The sequence below is a fragment of the Eleutherodactylus coqui genome, chromosome 6 (assembly GCF_035609145.1).
Source record: "Eleutherodactylus coqui strain aEleCoq1 chromosome 6, aEleCoq1.hap1, whole genome shotgun sequence".
Taxonomy (NCBI): domain Eukaryota; kingdom Metazoa; phylum Chordata; class Amphibia; order Anura; family Eleutherodactylidae; genus Eleutherodactylus; species Eleutherodactylus coqui.
This window is the reverse complement of record NC_089842.1, coordinates 221,751,653-221,773,743: the sequence shown is the minus strand read 5'-3', so window position 1 is coordinate 221,773,743 and position 22,091 is coordinate 221,751,653. Positions and strand designations below refer to the sequence as shown.

The 22,091-nt window shown below is 45.4% G+C and overlaps 1 protein-coding gene across 1 annotated transcript in view; it reads left to right on the top strand.

The window, feature by feature from the left end:
* Positions 1–21,873, top strand: part of KCNJ10 (potassium inwardly rectifying channel subfamily J member 10) — a 32,663-nt gene extending 10,790 nt beyond the window's left edge. The window contains exon 2 of the mRNA XM_066605909.1: positions 20,104–21,873. Within this exon, the coding sequence (XP_066462006.1) occupies positions 20,104–21,240 (1,137 nt within the window). The 3' untranslated portion in view covers positions 21,241–21,873. The remainder of the gene's footprint in view (positions 1–20,103) is intronic.
* The last annotated feature ends 218 nt before the right edge of the window (positions 21,874–22,091 follow it).

Here is a 22,091-nt window from a genome sequence, read left to right as displayed (position 1 = left end):
CTAGGACCTGTCTAGCCTGCCCTGCGCTCCTCATCCCCTTCTCACTAGAGCAGTCATCTCCCTGACGTTCAGAGGGCATGTTGTGCTGCAGCGGTGCTGGCTCTACAATGGCATCCCCCTCATCTGCCAACTCTGCAAACTTGTTGGGCTGTGCCAGTTCAGCACTAGCCTCCCTGGTTCTCTTCACCCTAGCCCTCCTATCTATCACGCAGCTAGCACTCTGCTCCCCCTGCGCTTCCGTACCATCCACCCCCACCTCTACCCCAGCAAGTGCCGCCTCAGTGAGCAGCAAACTCCTTTCCATGTTGTCAATGGATCTCAGTGTTGCCAGTTGCTCATTTAGATCCAGGATTTGGGCTTCCAGATGTGCAACGAGCACGCATCTTGCGCAACAGTATGCACCCTCGATCGGCTGAGCAAGGACCGCATACATTGCACAAGTAGCACACTGGACGAAATTGTCAAGCGTGGAGGTCATCCTAATGGGGATCTACAATTGACTAGTGAAGATTGACTAGATAACACTCCAAACATGCCTCTGCCCGTTTGCAACCGCTGCCGTTTCTTTTTTTTTTTTTACGCTCACACACTTACTGCTTGCTCTTACTCAGTCACTCAATTCTGCTCGACTGGCACCTCACTAACACTTACACGTAGGCACCTACTGACACACAGAATATGCTTAACAGCCTTTGTCAGCAGCAGCCGATGATGGCAGCAGCTCAGCGTTGAGACCTCTTCCTCAGCATTCTCACCCCCTGGCCTCATGCGGCTACGGAATCCGCTCCTCCTTTACCCCCGCTGGATGGATCCTCCAGCGGCTGCCTCGTGATCTCCTTGCGGCGGTGGTGGCTCCGGTGCCGCGCGCGATGTCCTCCTGTGCTCTGCTCCCTGTTCGTGTCTGTCATACCTTCTGGTCACGTTTCCAATCGAGTGTAGTGGCCAGTGATCCCTGAGTCATAGCAGACCTATCCCCACAGTACATGCAGCTGTTGCCAGAATCAAAATTCACCGACTGCCAGTATATGGAGCCAATCCCAGAATCATAGCAGGCCAGACTCTAGTACATGGAGCTTAACCCAGAGTCCTGGCCAGTGTATAACTAGTACATGGGGCTGATCCCAGAGTCATAGCCAGCCTATTCCTAGTACATGGAGCCGATCCCAGAGTTATAGCAGGCTCATTCATAGAATTATAGAATGGTAGAGTTGGAAGGGACCTCCATGGCATTTGGTCCATCCCCCTGCTCAGTGCAGGATTCACTAAATCATCCCAGACAGATATTTGTCCAGCCTCTGTTTGAACACTTCTCTTGAAGGAGAACTCACCATCTCCCATGGTAACCTGTTCCACTCATTGATCACCCTCACTGTCTAATATCTAATCTGTGTCTCTTCCCTTTCAGTTTCATCCCATTGCTTCTAGTCTTGTGCAGATGAGAACAGAGCTGATCCCTCTGCACTGTGACAGACCTTCAGATATTTGTAGACAGCTATTAAGTCTCCTCTCAGCCTTCTTTTTTGTAAGCTAAACATTCCCAGATCCTTTAACCGTTCCTCATAGGACATGATTTGCAGACCACTCACCATCTTGGTAACTCTTCTCTGAACTTGCTCCAGGTTGCCTAGGTCTTTTTTAAAGAGGGGTGCCCAGAACTGGACACAGTATTCCAGATGAGGTCTGACTAAGGAAGATTAGAGGGGAATAATTGTCTCACGTGATCTAGACTCAGTACATTTCCAGTACATGGAGTCGATCCCAGAATCATAGCAGGCTGCCCCTATTACATAGAGTTGATCCCACAGTTATAACTAACCTATCCCTAGTATTTAAATCCAATCTCAGAAATCACAGCAGGCCCATCCCTATGCAAGGAGCCAATCCCAGAGTCATAGCAGCCCCACTCCCAGTACAGGTAGCCGATCACAGAGTCATAGCCGGCCCATTCTCAGTACATGTAGCCAATCACAGAGTCATAGCCGGCCCACTCTCAGTACATGTAGCTAATTAGAGTCATATCCAGCCCACTCCCAGTACATGGAGCAGATCCCAGAGCCAGAACCAACCCACCCTCGCCACATATATTCTCCACACCGAGTAAGGCCAGATCACCCCCATGGTAGGGCCCTTTTACAGTGAACAAATATCCCTGGATCCTGCAAATCTGAATGATAACAATTCAGTGTAAACAGCGACTGAGCGATAATTTCTTTGCTTATTGTTCCGTTCCTGCAGGCGTTAAATTCCTGAATGAGGCGCGGCCCGTGTAAACACGACTGCTTATGTACTGTGAATAGAGGCGACCAAAACGACCATCCCCTTTTGTGTGAAAGGAATAATTATCGCTGGCACGACTGTCAGGCACTTACGTTCCTGACAATCACCCATGTGGGGCCGGGTCCCTGGCCGCGGGTTGACAGAGTCAGTCCGTGTTGCTGGGCTTCTGTCCACCTTCTCAGCTCTGGACTCCGCAGTCTTGTGAACTCATCTGTGAATAATCCAGACATTTCTCCCTCAACAACAAGGAGATTGTGCCCCTCCACCCCGTGTCCCCACTGATCACTGCACACCGCTTCATCTTTAGCCTAGAGCTGCCTGAAGTAATTGAAGGGGTTCTTCTTGCTCAATTTCCGCATCCAAAGTACTGCCAAGATGATGAACATGGCTATCAGGCCCACATTGAGAACAGGGCCTGACACAATGACCAGTCTTAAGGATACAAAAGATCAGGGAGCAATGAGAGCCAGAGGCTCCCAGTAGCAGAGGACACCTGGCCATTTTATTTAGGCCCCCAGCACATTAGCGTATCTGTGTGCTGTCCGCGTTATTCCACAGCCCCATTATAGCTCATGAGGACAGGCACATTGAGCATTTTTCACATGGAGCGATGGTCTGTGTGACAAAATTCATTACAAGGCCTATTGCTGTCCAGATCACTGGCAAGAAATTAGACATATTGCTCCAAGTTGCCTAGGTCTTTTTTAAGGAGGGGTGCCCAGAACTGGACACAGTATTTCAGATGAGGTCTGACTAAGGAAGAGTAGAGGGGGATAATTGCCTCACGTGATCTAGACTCAGTATATTCCCAGTACATGGAGCTGATCCCAGAATCATACCAGGCTGCCTCTATTACATAGAGTTGATCCCACAGTTATAACTAACCCACCCCTAGTATATAAATCCGATCTCAGAATCAATGTGCAGTCACTGCTTAAATTTGTCAGCTTACTACATAGACACAGTTCATAAGTGAGCTTCCTATATAGATACAATATCAGAACCAACCTTACTGCATAGACACAGTAACAGAACTGAGCATACTACACAGATATGATATTAGAACCAACTTTACAGCATAGACATAGTACCAGAACCAAGCCTACTACACAGATACAATATCAGAACCAACCTTACTGAATAAACATAGTACCAGAACAGAGCCTACTATATAGATAAGATATCAGAACAAGGAGATTCTCAAAGCACAATCGTTAACAATCTGCAAAACAATGAAGAATTGGAAGAATTTGAAGAGACTAGGATGGATGAACACAAAACTTGCACATGTTAAAAACGAAGAAAAATATGTTTATCAAATGGAAAGAGGGGAGGAATATCTAAAAAAGAATATAATGCAATCTGCAGAAACTGTAGGGCAAGTGTCAAAAAAGTTAAAGCTAATAATGAATCGCGGCTTGCAACAGAGGCCAAAAGCAATAAAAAAGGATTTTGGGGGTATGCCAAAAGCAAAAGAAAAGTCAAAGATGCTATTGGACGCTTACAGGATGAAAATGGTGAATTGCTTAGGAATGACGTTGAGAAGACCAAACTTTTAAATTCCTAATTTGTATCTGTTTTCTGTCAGAAAGTAGATATAACATCAACTGATCTTCCCTGTGCTATTGGGGGAATAAAAGAATGCATCTATAAGCAGAGATGGTGAGGGAACATTTAGCTAACTTAAATGAATTCAAGTCTCAAGGTGCAAATGAATTACATCCTAGGATACTAAAGGAAGCAGCGGAGATAATTGCTGAACCACTTGCCATAATCTTTGAAAATTTCTAGAGAACAGAAGTCCCAGAAGATTGTAAAAGGCCAAATGTAGTCCCCATCTTCAAAAAAGGGATAAAGGTGGATGCAGGAAACTACAGGCCTGTGAGCCTGACTTCTATACCTGGAAAGATCTCTGAACAAATTATTAAACAGCATGTATGCAAGTACTTGGATAAAAATGGAGTAATTAACCAGAGCCAGCATGACAAGTCATGCCAGACGAATCTAATTTCCTTCTATGACAGAATCACTGACTAGGTTGATCAGGAATATGCGGTGGATATAGTATATCTTGACTTTAGTAAAGCATTTGACAAAGTATCTCATACCATACTTATTGACAAAATGACCTAATATGGGATTGACAAGGCAACTGTTAGGTGGATTCACAACTGGCTGAGTGATCGTACTCAGAGTGGTCATAAATGGCTGCACATCCAAGTGGAAGAATGTATCAAGTGGGGTACAACAAGGCTCTGTCCTAAGCCCAGTGTTCTACATTTTTATAAATGATTTGGAGTAGGGAATTAATGGGAAACTGTTCAAATTTGCAGACGACACAAAGCTAGGAGGTATAGCTAACAGTAGGGAAGAGAGAGAGTATTCAAAAGATCTAGAAAAACGTAAACAGTGGGCAGCAACTAACAGAATGGTATTTAAAATAGAGAAATGCAAAGTCCTACATCTCGGCAAGAAAAATGAAGAAAGCGCATACAGAATGGGAGGAATTGAGCTAAGCAGCAGCACATGTGAAAAAGACTTAGGTATACCAATAGATCATAGACTGAACGTGAGTCAACAATGTGATGCAGCAGCCAAAAAGGCAAACACAATTTTGGGAGTATTAAAAGAAGCATAGAGTCTACATCATGTGAGGCAATTATTCCCCTCTACTTTTCCTTAGTCAGATCTCATCTGGAGTACTGTGTCCAGTTCTTGGTACCAAACTTTAAAAAAAAAAAATAGACAAACTGGAGCAAGTTCAGAGAAGAGTTACCAAGATGGGGAGCGGTCTGCAAATCATGTCCTATGAGAAACAGTTAAAGGATCTGGGAATGCTTAGCTTGCAAAAAAGGCTGAGAGGAGACTTAATAGCGGTCTACAAATATCTGAAGGACTGTCATAGTGCAGAGGGATCAGCCCTATTATCATTTGTGCAAGGAAAGTCTAGAAGCAATGCAATGAAACCGAAAGGCAGGAGACACAGATTAGTTATTAGAAAAATCTTTGACAGTGAGGTTGATCAATGAGTAGAACAGGTTACCACGGGAGGTGGTTAGTTTTCCTTCAACGGAAGTGTTCAAAGGCTGGACAAATATCTATATGGGATGATTTACTGAATGCTGCACTGAGGAAAGGGGGGGGGGGGGGAGGGGGTTGGACCAGATGACTCTGGAGGTCCCTTCCAACTCTACCATTCTAGAACCAACCTTATTGCATAGACATAGTACCAGAACCAAGCCTACTACACAGATATTATATCAGAACCAACTTTACTGCATAGACACAGTACCAGAACCAGCTTTGCTACACAGACACAGAACCAGAACCGAGCCAACTAAATAAATACAATATCAGAAACAACCTTACTGCATAGACACAGTACCAGAACCGAGCGTAGTACACGTATATATGAATTCAGAACCAACCATACTGCATAGACATAGTACCAGAACCGAGCCTTCTACAGAAATATGATATCAGAACCAACCCTACTGCATAGACATAGTTTCAGAACCGAGTCTATTATTAAGATACAATATGAGAACCAACCATACTGCATAGACATAGTACCAGAACTGAGTATACTACACAGATACGATATGAGAACCAGTGTTACTTTATAGACACAGCACCAAAACTGAGCCTACTATATAGATACGATATCAAAACCAACCATACTGCATAGACATATTACTAAAACCAAGCCTACTAAAGATACGATATCAGAACCAACCATACTACATAGACATGGTACCGCAACCAAGTCTATTATTAAGATACGATATCAAAACCAACCATACTGCATAGACATAGTACCAGAACGGAGCCTACTACACAGATACGATATCAGAACCAGCCTTACTGCATAGACATAGTACCAGAACCAAGCCTACTATATAGATACGATATAAGAACCAACCATACTGCATAGACATAGTACCAGAACCAAGCCTACTATATAGATACGATATCGTAACCAACCATACTGATTAGACATAGTCGGTTCAGTTCTGCTACTATATAGATACAATATCAAAACCAACCTTACTGCATATACATAGTACCACTATGAGAGAGGTTGCGTGCGAGCATTAGTGTTTGAGCGGTTGCGCAGAGGCGGCAGCAAGTGAGTGGTTGAGCGTCAGTGTGCGAGCGGTTGCGTGCGAGCGGTTGCGCAGAGGCGCCAGCAAGGAGTGGCAGTACGTGAGCGGTTGCGCAGAGGCGCCAGCAAGGAGCGGCAGTACGTGAGCGGTTGCGCAGAGGCGCCAGCAAGGAGCGGCAGTACGTGAGCGGTTGCGCAGAGGCGCCAGCAAGGAGCGGCAGTACGTGAGCGGTTGCGCAGAGGCACCAGCAAGGAGCGGCAGTACGTGAGCGGTTGCGCAGAGGCGCCAGCAAGGAGCGGCAGTACGTGAGCGGTTGCGCAGAGGCACCAGCAAGGAGCGGCAGTACGTGAGCGGTTGCGCAGAGGCGCCAGCAAGGAGCGGCAGTACGTGAGCGGTTGCGCAGAGGCGCCAGCAAGGAGCGGCAGTACGTGAGCGGTTGCGCAGAGGCGCCAGCAAGGAGCGGCAGTACGTGAGCGGTTGCGCAGAGGCGCCAGCAAGGAGCGGCAGTACGTGAGCGGTTGCGCAGAGGCGCCAGCAAGGAGCGGCAGTACGTGAGCGGTTGCGCAGAGGCGCCAGCAAGGAGCGGCAGTACGTGAGCGGTTGCGCAGAGGCACCAGCAAGGAGCGGCAGTACGTGAGCGGTTGCGCAGAGGCACCAGCAAGGAACGGCAGTACGTGGACGGTTGCGCAGAGGCGCCAGCAAGGAGCGGCAGTACGTGAGCGGGTGCGCAGAGGCGCCAGCAAGGAGCGGCAGTACGTGAGCGGGTGCGCAGAGGCGCCAGCAAGGATCGGCAGTACGTGAGTGGGTGCACAGAGGCGCCAGCAAGGAGCGGCAGTACGTGAGTGGGTGCGCAGAGGCGGCATCGGGTGAGCGGCAGCATGTGAGCGTTTGCGCAGAGGCTGCAGCAAGTGAGTGGTTAAGCGTCAGTGTGTGAGCGGTTGCGTGCGAGCGTCAGTGTGTGAGTGGTTGCGTGCGAGCGTCAGTGTGTGAGCGGTTGCGTGCGAGCGGTTGCGCAGAGGCGCCAGCAAGGAGCGGCAGTACGTGAGCGGTTGCGCAGAGGCGCCAGCAAGGAGCGGCAGTACGTGAGCGGTTGCGCAGAGGCGCCAGCAAGGAGCGGCAGTACGTGAGTGGGTCCACAGAGGCGGCATCGGGTGAGCGGTTGCGCAGAGGCGGCAGCGCGTGAGCGGTTGCGCAGAGGCGGCAGCGCGTGAGCAAGTCAATTTTCACTACTTCCACAAGTAAATTGTAGATCCCCATTAAGGATGAGCTCCATGCCTGGCAATGCCATCCAGTGTGCTACCTGTGCAATGTAGGCGGTCCTTGATCAGCCGATCGAGGGTGCATACTGTTGCGCAAGATGCATGCACGTCGCACATTTAGAAGCCCAAATCCTGGATCTAAATGGGCAACTGGCAGCACTGAGAGCCATTGACATCATGGAAAGGAGTTTAGTGCTCACTGAGCAGGCACTCGCTGGGGTAGAGGCGGGGGCGGATGGAAGTACGGAAGAGCAGGGGGAGCAGCCAAGAAGCTGGGTGACAGAAAGACGGAGGGGTAAAGGGAAGAGAACCAGGGAGGCTAGTCCTGAACTGGCACAACCCAACAAGTTTGCAAAGTTGGCAGATGAGGGGGATGCCAATACAGAGCCAGCATCGCTGCAGCAGGACATGCCCTCTGAACGCCAGGGGGGTGACTGCTCCAGTAAGACGGGGACAGGGAGCGCAGGACAGGCTAGACAGGTCCTAGTGGTGGGGGACTCAATTATTAGGGGGACAGATAGGGCAATCTGCCATAAAGACCGGGATCGTCGAATGGTGTGTTGTCTTCCTGGCGCTCGAGTTCGACACATCGCGGATCGGATTGACAGGTTACTGGGAGGGGCTGGTGAGGATCCAGCGGTCATGGTGCACGTTGGCTCTAATGAACAAATTAGAGGTCAATGGAGGGCCCTTAAAAATGATTTCAGGGACCTAGGATCCAAGCTTAGGACGAGGACCTCCAGGGTAGTTTTCTCAGAAATACTACCTGCACCTAAAGCCACAATAGAAAGGCAGCAGGATCTTAGGGCGGTAAACAAGTGGCTTCGAAGTTGGTGTAAGAAGGAGGGATTTGGGTTCCTGGAGAACTGGGCTGACTTTGCTGTCGGCTACAGGCTCTACCGTAGGGACGGGCTGCATCATAATGGGGAGGGTGCAGCTGTGCTGGGGAAAAAGATGGCTAGAAGGCTGGAGGAGTGTTTAAACTAGGGACTGGGGGGGGAGGGCAAAATAAGAAATAGTGGGGTAGCCAGTGTAGCTAGCGACCCGGGTATAAGCAAAGGGAATGGGGGTCGAGCAGGGAGTGGGGTTAGTACAGTTATAACTGTTAGATCAGCGATTAGTAGGAATAGCAACAAAACAAATTTAAAGAGCAAAAAAGTGATATAAATTGTATGACCACGAATGCAAGGAGTCTGATCGGTAAAGTGGGTGAGCTTGAAGTGAGAATGATTGATGAAAATTATGATATAGTCGGAATAACGGAAACATGGCTTGATGATAAGTGTGATTGGGCGGCGAATTTACAGGGGTACAATCTCTTCATAAGAGACCGAAGGAACCAGAAAGGGGGAGGGGTATGTCTGTACGTTAAATCATACTTAAATCCGAGACTACGGGAAGATATAGAGGTAGGAGATGAACATGTGGAATCTCTGTGGGTAGAAATAAAGGGAGGAAAAAATAACAAAATCTTGGTAGGGGTTTTCTATAGACCACCAAAAGCAACAGAAGAAACTGAAAACTTACTATTAAAGGCAGACAGAAGAAGTGTCAAACCGCAACAAAGTAATTATCATGGGGGGCTTTAATTATCCAGATATAATATGGGAAAACGAGACCTGCAAATCTCATAGGGGTGATAAGTTCTTGAGAGTAATTAGATATAATTACTAGAGATGAGCGAGCGTACTCGGAAAAGCACTACTCGCTCGAGTAATGTGCTTTATCCGAGTATCGCTGTGCTCGGGTCTGAAGATTCGGGTGCTGCTGCGGCTGACAGGTGAGTCACAGCGGGGAGCAGGGGAGAGAGGGAGAGAAAGATCTTACCTCCGTTCCTCCCCGCTCTCCCCTGCAGCTCCCCGCTCCGTGCCGGCACCCGAATCTTCAGACCCGAGCACAGCGATACTCGGATAAAGCAAATTACTCGATCGAGTAGTGCTTTTCCGAGTACACTCGCTCATCTCTAATAATTACCTGAACCAACTTGTGCAGGAACCAACAAGAGGGAGGGCCATTCTGGACCTAGTACTAAATAACAAACCGGACCGAATAAAGGGGGTACAGGTTGAGGGGCACTTAGGGAACAGTGATCACAATATAATCAACTTCCAGTTGTCATTCAATAAGAAGCCTTATCAGGGAGCGACAAACAAACTAAACTTTGGTAAAGCAAAATTTGATCAGCTCAGAACTACTATCGGTAACATTAAATGGGACAACATCCTCAAAAATATCAATACAGAGAACAAATGGGAAAAGTTTAAAAGGATCCTAATCACCTCATGTGAGCAGTTCATTCTCTTTAAAAATAAAAGAATCTCAACTAAAAGGAAACCAATGTGGCTCGCCAAGACGGTAAGGGGGTCAATAAACGAAAAAAAGAAAGCGTTCAAACTACTAAAGCAACAAGGCAGCGAAAAAGCGCTAAAATCGAACAGGGAAAAAAACAAAATATGCAAAGATACGATCAAAATTGCCAAGGAGGAGGCGGAAAGACTGATCGCCAAAGAGAGCAAAAACAACCCAAAACTATTTTTCAACTATATTAACAGGAAAAGGATTTGCAGGGAGAGCACTGGCCCTTTAACAAATAATGCAGGGGAAATCATTGAAGATGATGGATGGAAGGCAAATCTATTAAATAGTTTCTTTTCAAGCGTATTCACAAACGAAAAGGAAATGCCACACGAGATACAGGGGAATAAAATAAACCCCTCGCAAAATATGTCATACCTAACGCAGGAGGAAGTGCGGAACAGGTTAAAGAAGATTAAAATCGATAAATCGCCAGGCCCAGATGGAATACACCCAAGGATACTAGGGGAACTAAGTGATGAGTTAGCTAGGCCGCTATACCTAATATTTCTAGACACTATCAAGACCGGTGTTGTACCATTGGATTGGCGCATTGCCAATGTGGTTCCAATTTATAAAAAGGGGACCAATAGTGAGCCTGGCAACTACAGGCCGGTAAGTCTCACTTCAGTAACGGGAAAAATTTTCAAGGGAATTCTGAGAGACGCCATCGATGAGTACCTCAAGGAGAACAAGGGAATAACTCCTCATCTCGCTCATGTCAGACAAATCTGATCAGTTTCTACGATGAAGTAAGCTCTAGGCTGGACCTGGGAGAGTCTATTGATCTCGTATATCTGGACTTCTCTAAAGCATTTGACACCGTGCCGCATAATAGGCTAATATACAAAATGAGACAGCTCGGATTGGGTGAAAACGTGTGTAATTGGGTTAAGAATTGGCTCAAAGATAGAAAGCAGAGGGTGGTAATAAATGGTTCGTACTCTGATTGGGACACAGTCGCTAGTGGGGTGCCACAGGGTTCAGTATTAGCCCCATTCTGTTCAATATATTTATCAACGATCTGATAGAGGGGCTGCACAGCAAAATATCAATATTTGAAGATGACACAAAATTATACACTATAATTAACGCAAGGGAGGACAATGTACAAACGGACCTGGATAAGCTGGGGGCTTGGGCAGAAAAATGGCAAATGAAGTTCAGTGTTGACAAATGTAAGGTTATGCATATGGGCAGCAAAAACGTATGTTATCTATATACACTAAATGGGGTACTGCTAGGGAAAAGTGATATGGAAAAAGACCTGGGGGTACTAGTGGACTGTAGACTAAACTGGAGTAACCAATGCCAGTCAGCTGCTGCAAAAGCTAATAAAGTCTTGTGGTGCATTAAAAGAGGTATAGGGGCGAGGGACGAGAACATTATCCTTCTCTTATATAAGGCACTAGTCAGGCCTCACATGGAATACTGCGTACAGTTCTGGTCACCGGTGCTCAGGAACGATGTTACAGTACTGGAGGAGGTTCAAAGAAGAGCGACTAAACTAATACATGGAATGACTGGACTGGAATACCCAGAGAGACTATCCAAATTGGGATTATTTACTCTAGAAAAAAGACGGCTAAGGGGCGACCAAATAACTATGTATAAATACATGAGGGGACAATACAAGGATCTCTCCCATGATCTGTTTATACCCAGGACTACGACGGTAACAAGAGGGCATCCGCTCCGCTTAGAGGAAAGCAGGTTTCATCACCAACATAGAAAAGGATTCTTTACGGTAAGAACAGTTAGACTGTGGAGCTCTCTGCCGGAGGAAGTGGTGATGGCAAAATCCATAGAGGAGTTTAAAAGGGGACTTGATGCCTCTCTGGAGAGAAAGGATATTATAGGCTATAAATCTAAGGTCAATTGTTAGTTCGGGTACACAGGCAGGTAGGAACTATTAGGGGTTGATCCAAGGAACAGTCTGATTGCCATTTTGGAGTCAGGAAGGAATTTTTCCTCAAAAGGGCTAATTGGCTTTTGCTCTTGGGGTTTTTTGCCTTCCTCTGGATCAACAACACAGGAGGATAGACAGGCTGGACTAGATGGCCCTTGTCTTCATTTGGCCTTACAAACTATGTTACTATGTTACATATATACAATATCAGAACCAGCCTTCCTGCATAGACATAGTACCAGAACCAAGCCTACTGTATAGATATGATATCAGAACCAACCTTACTGCATAGACATAGTAACAGAACTGAGCCTAATATACAGATATGATATCAAAACCAACCTTACTACATAGACTTAGTACCAGACGTGAGCCTACTACACAGATACAATAGAATCGTAGAGTTGGGAGTGACCTCCAGGGTCATCGGGTCCAACCCCCTGCTCAGTGCAGGATTTACTAAAATTATCCCAGACAGATATTTGTCCAGCCTTTGTTTGAACACGTCCATTGAAGGAGAACCCGCCACCTCCAGTGGTAACCTGTTCCATTGATCACCCTCACTGTCAGAAAGTTTTTTCTAATATCTAATCTGTATTTCCTCCCGTACAGTTTCATCCCATTGTTTCTAGTTTTTCCTTGTAGAAATGAGAATAGGGCTGATCCCTCTGCACTGTGACAACCCTTCAGATATTTGTAGACAACAATTACGTCTTCTCTCAGCCTTCTTTTTTGCAAGCTAAACATTCCCAGATCTTTTAACCATTCCTCATAGGGCATGATTTGCAGATGGTGATCTTGGTAACTCTTCTCTGAACTTGCTCCAGTTTGTCTATTTCTTTTTTAAAGTGGGGTGCCCAGAACTGTACACAGTATTCCAGATGAGGTCCGACTAAGGAAGAGTAGAGGGAGATAATTACCTAATGCAATCTAGACTCTATGCTTCTATTAATACATCCTAGAATTGTGTTTGCCTTTTTGGCTGCTGCATCACTTTGTTGACTCATGTTCAGTCTAGGGTCTATTAGTATACCCATGTCTTCTTCACATGTGCTGCTTAGCCCAATTTCTCCCATTTTGTATGTGCTTTTTTCATTTTTCTTGCCCAGATGTAGGAATTTGCATTTCTCCTTGTTAAATACCATTCTGTCAGTCGCCGCCCACTGCTCAAGCTTTTGTAGATCTTTTTGAATACTCTTGCTCTCTAACCTAGTGTTAGCTATCCCTCCTAGCTTTGTGTCATCTGCAAATTTGATCAGTTTTCCGTCAATTCCTTCCTCCAAATTAATTTTAAAAATGTTGAACAGCACTGGGCCTAGGACAGAGCCTTGTGGTACCCCACTTGATACATTCTTCCACTTGGATGTGCAGCCATTTATGACCACTCTGAGTATGATCACTCAGCCAGTTGTGAATCCACCTAACAGTTGCCTTGTCAATCCCATATTTGGTCATTTTGTCAATAAGTATGGTATGAGATACTTTGTCAAATGCTTTACTAAAGTCAAGATATACTATATCCACCGCATATTCCTGATCAACGCAGTCAAAGATTCTGTCATAGATGGAAATTAGGTTTGTCTGATATGACATGTTTGTTACAAACCCATGCTGGCTTTGGTTAATTACTCCATTTTTATCCAAGTACTTGCATACATGCTGTTTAATAATTTGTTCAAAGATCTTTCCCAGTATAGAGGCCAGGCTCACAGGCCTGTAGTTTCCTGGATTCACTTTTTTTTCTTTCTTGAAGATAGGGACAACATTTGCCCTTTTCCAGTCTTCTGGGACTTCTCCTGTTTTCCAGGAATTTTCAAATATTATGGCAAGTTGTTGAGCAAGTACCTCTGCTGCTTCCTTTAGTATCCCAGGAAGTAATTCATCTGGACCATGAGACTTGTATTAATTTATGTTAGCTAAGTGTTCCCTCACCATCTCTCTGCTTATTGATAGCCTGCATTCTTTTATTCGCCCAGTAGCACAGGGAAGATCAGCTGATGTTACATTTACTTTCTGAGAGAAACAGATACAAAATAAGAATTTACAAGTTCGACTGTTACATTCGTGTGGGCAAACAAACACCAGGCCCACACAAATGTGCCCAAAGACGGGTATATAAACCACAAACAAGGGGAACTTAAACGGATTTCAGACTGAACATGCTGACAGAAACACTAACTGGACAGAGAATTGGACTGGGCTGACGGACAGACACAACATAGGGACTGACAAATGACTAAAACACTCACCTTGCATACTTGTACAAATAAGCAGATGGTATAGCTATAAAAGTATGAGGTATTGGTTGGTACATTGGTCAATGAACTTAAGATGCAAGGTCACGACAAGGCTCCACGACGACATATACCAGGGGACCCGAAGGGCCACCCTAGCCCAGATATGGCAAACAAACTCAGCAGGACAAAGCAGAGACTAACTGACAGAAAAAAAACGCAAGAACGGACATGAACCATGAAGACCCCAAACACACAGCAAGCTGCAATGGAAAAGGATACATGACTGCTCAGCCTGGACACCAGACAGACACTGACAGGAGCTGGGTATATATGTGCGTAAAGACCAGAGGATTGGCTAGCAGGAGATCACCACACCCAGCCAGCTCAAATCATTCCACACCTGTGGGCTTGTGCTGCAAGAAACCATAGTACTACAGATCCCAGCAGCACAACCTCACATCGGCCTTCTCAACATCATTCTAAACCAATTCACCATTTTCATCTTGTAAGCATCCAATAGCATCTTTGACTTTTCTTTTGCTTTTGACATACCCCCAAAATCCTTTGTTATTGCTTTTGGCCTCTGTTGCAAGCCTCAATTCATTATTAGCTTTAGCTTTTCTGACACTTGCCCTACAGTTTCTGCAGACCGCATTATGTTTTTCTTTAGATATTCCCCACTCTTTCCATTTGATAAACATATTTTTCTTCGTTTTTAACGTGTGCAAGTTCTGTGTTCTTCCATCCTGGTCTCTTTAAATACTTCCCATTCTTCCTTCTTTTAGGGATTGTTAACGATTGTGCTTTGAGAATCTCATTTCACAATATTTCCCAACCTTCTTGGACATTTCTGTCCTTAAGAACATCCAGCCATTGGATTCTTCCTACCCTCTTTCTAAGTTCATTAAAATCTGCCTTTCTGAAATCCAACCTTGAGGTCTGAGTTTTCTCAGGTCTTCCTCCCCTTTTTATCCAAAATTCAAGGGTAGCATGATCACTGCCTCCTAAGGTCCCAGCCACCCTTACTTCCTCAACCATTTCCTCCCTGTTGGTAAGAATTAGGTCCAAGATAGCAGATCCCCTTGTTTTCTCTAATACCTTTTGGAAGATAAAGTTGTCAGCAAGAGCGGATAATAATTTGTTGGATTCATTACTTTTACCTGAGAGAGATTCCTTACAAATGTCTGGATGGGTAAAATCTCCCCTGATCACTGTGTTGTGCCTTTTGGAGAGCTTGGCCATCTGATGTAAAATGAGTTCATCAATATCTTCTGCTTGTCCAGGTGGCCTATATTAAATGCCTACAATGGTGGCCTTTCTGTTGTTCACTCCTTGTATTCTTACCCAAACAGTTTCTACAGAACTCCCATGCTCTGAAGCTTGAATCTCTGTGGAGATTAATGTTCTCCTAACATACAACACAATACCTCCTCCAATTTTATTAGGTCTGTTTTTTATAAATAAGTTGTATTCTTCAAGCCTTGTATTCCAATCATGTATCATTCCACTACGTTTCCGTGATGCCTCTGACATCATATTTCTCTTCCTGTGTTAGGAGCTCCAATTCTCCTTGTTTGTTTCTCATGCTCTGGGCATTTGTGTAGAAACATTTTAGTTTGTGATCAGGGTCTCTTGCTCCTTTACTTTCTTTTAGAATTTTTTGTCTTTGTTGTTTCCTTCCACTTCTAATAGCAAGGTTCTCACATGTATTAATTAGCTGTATATTTTTACCTGGCCTTTCATTTCCCTTCCCAATATCAAAACCAACCTTACTGCATAGACATAGTACCAGAACCGAGCCTACTACACAGATATGATATCACAACCAACCTTAATGCATAGACACAGTCTCAGAACAGAGCTTACTACACAGATATGATATCAGAACCAGCCTTATTGCATAGACATAGTACGAGAACCAAGCCTACAACACAGATACGATATCAGATCCAACCTTACTGTATAGTCATAGTACCAGAAGCGAGCCTACTATATAGATACGATATCAGAACCAACAATACTGCATACACATAAATCCCCCCCAAAAAGCCTACTACACTGATATATCAGAACCAAGCTTACTGCATAGGCATAGTACCAGAACCAAGCCTACTATATATGTCAGAAATAACCTTACTGCATAGACTTATTACCAGAACCAAGCCCACTGCACAGATATGATATCAGAACCAACCATACTTCATAGACATAGCACCAGAACCGATCCATATACTTACTGACACAGGAGGGCAAACATGTGCACCAACCCTTAACATGCAGGCAGCCATACTGCCAAATGTGAGAGCCAATTACACCTATGGAGGACACCGATGAGACAGCCACTCACACAACCTCCTATATAGAGGGCAGTGGCTGCTTGGTGTATACTCCTGCACAGAGTAGATACAAAGTGTCACACCATCCTGATACATGTAGTGCACCATGCAAACAAGCAACCTATTAATGACGCCATAATAGTTTGGCGGGCTGCCCTGCACTTTAACCCCTTCCCGCTCCATGACGTACCGGTAAATCATGGCAGGCTGGTACTTCGCGCAAAATGACGTACCGGTACGTTATCAGGATAGCGCGAGATCATGACTGACCTCGCGCTATCCTGCAGCAGGAGCCGGCTGTCAGTCAGGCTGTCAGCCGGCGTCCCGCTGCAACAGCTGGGGGGCATCGGAGAGGCACCCCCCGCTGTTAATCCCTTCCCTGCTGCGATCTAAGTAGATCGCAGCAGGGAACGAGTTCACAGAGAGAGTTCACAAAGGGAAAAGAAAAATGCAAAAAAAAGAAAAATGTAAAAAAAACATGTAAAAAAACCCTTTTTTTCCTTTTTTTTAATATTAGCATAGAAAAAGGTAAAAAACAATTAAAACCCCACATATTTGATATTTACGCATCCGTAACGATGTGTACAAAATGTTGAACACGCCTTTTATTTTGTACGGCAAAAAGCGTAAAAAAAACCCGCTAAACAACAGAGGCAAAATGCTAATTTTTAGCATTTTGCCTCCCAAAAAATGCAATAAAAGTGATCAAAAAAGCCGCACATTCCCCAAAATGGTACCAATAAAAACTATAGCTTGTCTCGCAAAAAATAAGCTCTTATAGAGCTCCGTACATAGAAAAATAAAAGAGTTACAGGACTTTGAATGCAGCTATAGAGAAAAAAAAAAGATTTCCCAAAAAAAGGGGGTTTTATTGCAAAAAAGTGTAAAAACCTAAAAAAAAATATAACAATTTTGGTATCGTTGTTACCGTACCGACCCGCAGAAAAAATTTAGTGTGTCATTTATGCTGCATGATTAACGCTGTAAAAAAAAAGAAAAAAGAAATCTATGTCAGAATTGATGCGTTTTCTCTCCCTGTTATCATAAAAAAAATAATAAAAGTTTTACGATATAGTCTATGTACCCGAAAGTGGCACCGATAAAAACTACAGCTCGCCACGCAAAAAACAAGCCCTTATACGGCCGCGTCGACGGAAAAATAAAAAAGTTATGGCTTTTGAAAAATGGAGATGGAAAAATACCAAAAAAATCGCTGGGTCCTCAACGCCAAAATAGGCCATGTCATTAAGGGGTTAAAGTACAAGCACACATAGGCAGGTTTAGCTATAGATCAAAAGTGGGACTTTATCAGTATTAAACCTCATTTGCCACTTCTCTGTCCAGGCTCCCAACTTACAACTTTGCAGCTGTATACAGATTTTTATGTATCTGTATATGGTCCTCTTTTATGTTAATTACTTTACATAGTTTTATATCATCTGCAAATATTGTTGTTTTACTGTACAATCCTTCTACCAGGTCATTCATAAATATATTAAAAATAATAGTGCACTGTACTGCCCCCTGTGGTACCCCACTAATAACTAGTAATCCCTCCAATACTGCCTCTGTGGTACCCCACTACCGTGTTTCCTCCCAAAATAAGACAGTGTCTTAGATTAATTTTTGTTCAAAAAGGTTTAACTTTTTTACATGTATAGCTGCCTGGACACTATTTAAATTGACTTTTTAAATTAACTGTTAGCAGGGCTTAATTTTGGAGTCGGGCTAATATTTCAAGCATCCTCAAAAAGCCTGAAAAATCATTTTGTATCCTCAAAAATTCTGGAAGATCTTGCTATGTCTTATTTTCAGGGTATGTCTTATTTTCAGGGAAACAGGGTAGTAACATCTCCTGCTCCTCCCATCATCTCAGGCTGCTCCTCTTGTCTCCTGCTCTTCCAATCATCTCCTCCTCATGTTATCTCCTACTCCTCCCATCATTTCCTGCTACTCCTCCTGTCTCCTCCAATCATCTGCTGGTCCTCCCATCATCTCATGCTGCTCCTCCCATCATCTCCTGCTCCTCCCATCATCTCCTGCTGCTCCTATCTCCTTCCATCAGCTCATGCTGCACCTCCTGTCTTCTGCTCCTCCCATCATCAACTGCTCCTTCTGTCCGTTTCTCCTCCCATCATCCCCTGCTCCTCCAATCTCAAGCTGCTCCTCCTATCTTCTGACCCTCCCATCATCTTCTGCTGCTCCTCCTGCACTGCCAATCATCTCCTGCTGCTTTTCCTGTATCCTGCTCCTCCCATCATGTCCTGCTCCTCCTGTCTTCTGTACCTCCTTTTGTGTCCTGCTTCTCCCATCATTTCCTGGTCCTCCAATCTCAAGCTGCTCCTCCTGTCTTCTGACCTTCCCATCATCTCCTGCTGCTCCTCCTGCTCTGCCCATCATCTCCTGGCCTGCACTTGTCTCTTGCTCCCTATATCATCTCCTGCTCCTCATCCTTTCTTTCTACTGCAATCATCTCCTGCTCCTCCCATCATCTCAGGGTGCTCCTCCTCTTTACTGACCCTCCCATTATCTCCTGCTACTCCTCCTGTCTCTTTCTCCTATAATCATCTGCTGCTATTAGCATCATCTCCTGCTGCTCCTCCTGTCTCCTCCTATCATCTCCTGCTTCTCCTGTCTCTAGCTCCTCCCATCATCTCATGCAGCTCCTGCTGTCTATGGGTCATGCCATAATTTCTTACTCTTCCTGTCACCTGTACCTCCTCCTGTGTCCTGCTCTTCCCATTATCTCCTGCTTTGGCCATGGTCTCCTATTGCTCCTCCTGTCTACTGCTCTTCCAGTCATCTGCTGCTCCTCATGTCTCCTGCTTTCCGTGTCATCTCCTACTCCTTACATCATCTACTGATTCTCCTCCTGTCTCTTTCTCCTCCCATCATCTCCTGCTGCTTCAGTTCTCTCTAGCTCCTACCCCTCTTGTCTTTTGCTCCTCTCATCATCTTCTGCTCCTCCTGTCTCTAGTGCCTCACATCATCTCAGTATACTCCTCCCATCATCTCCTGTTGCTCCTCCTGTCTCCTGCCCCTCCTCCTGTTTCCTGCTTCTCCCATCATGCCCTGCTCCTCTTATTCCCTGCTCCCCAAATCATCTCTTGCTGCTCCTCCTGTGCCCTGCTTCTCTAGCCATCTGTAGCAGCTCCTCCTGTGCCTGGCTACTTCCATAATCTCCTGTTGAATGTGGCTCACAAAGTATAAGAAGTCAGGGTCCTCTGCTGTACACCAGGAAGGATATTACCACAACTCCAATATAGACACGTGGAGGATGCTAGTACATAACGGAGCTTAAATTAGACCACATCATAGTAAAAGATGAAGCATTCCTATTCCCGGTCAGTCCTAATTAAAACATCTCCCTTTTCAACAGCACCAGCACCCCCTCCTGTTCAGGGATTAAACTAGGGGTGCAAATACCTCGCACAGAGCATGTACAGCAGTACACCTGTTACTGGACACAGCTGGGTCTTTGGGGTTCAACCCCTATAACTAACCCACTGACATAAGACCCTGGTAGGACCAGGGCCCGTCCCCAAGCTTCACCAAGTCCTCAATGCTGTCTCCTGCAGTCAAGCCAACTCATGCTAACAGTTGTTTGTTTTCTACTATTCACAGATGACTTCTCCAGTGAAGGTCTATTATAGTCAGACCACACAGACAGACAGCCGGCCTCTCATCGGCTCAAGCCTGAGGAGAAGACGTGTGATGACGAAGGATGGACGGAGCAATGTGCGCATAGACCACATCACTGACAAGAGCTTCCTCTATCTCAAGGACCTGTGGACTACATTCATTGACATGCAATGGAGATACAAGCTGCTTTTGTTCTCTGCCACATTTGCAGGAACCTGGTTTATTTTTGGGGTCATATGGTACTTGGTGGCTTTAGTCCATGGAGATCTGTTGGAATTTAATGCTCCCGCTAACCACACACCTTGTGTCATGCAGGTACACACACTGACCGGAGCCTTCCTCTTCTCCCTGGAGTCACAGACCACCATTGGTTATGGCTTTCGATACATCAGTGAAGAGTGTCCGCTGGCCATCGTGCTGCTCATTACTCAGCTTGTTCTCACTACAATCCTTGAAATTTTCATCACTGGAACCTTTTTGGCAAAAATCGCTCGTCCAAAAAAAAGAGCAGAAACCATCAAATTTAGTCAGAATGCTGTGGTGGCGCAACACGAAGGCAAACTCTGTCTGATGATCCGAGTGGCCAACATGCGCAGAAGCCTGCTGATCGGATGCCAAGTGACTGGGAAGCTTCTCCAGACACAAGTGACCAAGGAGGGAGAGAACGTTCATCTCAATCAGATAAATGTGGACTTCCAGGTAGACACATCTTCCAACAGCCCCTTCTTAATCCTACCGCTCACCTTCTATCATGTGGTGGATGAGTCAAGTCCGCTGAGAGATGTTGCCATCCGCGCTGGTGAAGGTGACTTTGAGCTGGTGGTCATTCTCAGCGGGACAGTGGAAGCTACAAGTGCCACATGCCAGGTGCGCACATCTTACCTTCCCGAGGAGATTCTGTGGGGTTATGAGTTCAGCCCTATCATTTCATTGTCCTCTAGTGGAAAATATGTGGCAGACTTTAGCCTGTTCGATCAGGTCCTTAAAGTATCTCCACCATGTTGCTTCCATGAGACTGTCCGTTTCGGAGATCCAGAGAAACTCAAACTGGAGGAATCATTCAGGGATAAATCAGAGAAGGATGGGAGTCCGCTAAGTGTCCGCATCAGCAATGTCTGAGGCCTAGAAGATCAGAGGGGCTCTCTTACATTCTATTGTAGAGACTTGGGCACCGTGCATGCCCCTATATATCTTAATACCTTCTAGGAACTGATAGAAAACCCACCAGGTGAATGTTTCTGCAGGTACCCGACAATGACAAGAGCTTGTCCTGTAGTCCAAGAACTGGAGCAGACATGGTGCTAGCAGCAGATCCCAGTTTATGGGGTGGTGTCACCACTGTGTATCAGTCTTCAGTAAGTGCCATCTATCAATCAGACCCTGCTCCTATCAAGGCAGGAAAGTGCAGACGTGATAGTAATTTCACTCCACCTCACATTCTGGTGCCTTCATAAAATGATATTCACGTCCACAGTCCAGGCAGAGAACCTAGAGACAGACTTCGACAGAAGACAGATGCCAGGAAGGCACCTAGAGACTCCAGCAGGACACCTAGGTCCTACAGCCAGGAAGTGAGGACACTAGAGGACCTATAGACGTATAGACAGGAGACCGAGGACATTAGAGCTGCTACAAACGAAGGAGTTGGAGGATCCTTCCTGTGTGTACTAACCCGCACTTTATCCATGAATGTACGTGTCACCACTGATTAAAAAAAGGGACACAACTATGATTAGGAGATTAAACCTATTAATGTACAAATCAACCTGTGTTGGTGACTTTATATAGCCTCAGCTGCCATCCATAGTCCTGAAGAACTCCTCTTTCACTCCCTGTGATGCACAATGACAAGTGCGTGCTGCCAGCCTTCTGTGTATTGTCACATATAGCATGCTATATAGAGCAATGAGCAAGCATAAAGTTACAAAACTCATATCCCAACTTTAACCTACAGCTTAGGTCATACACAC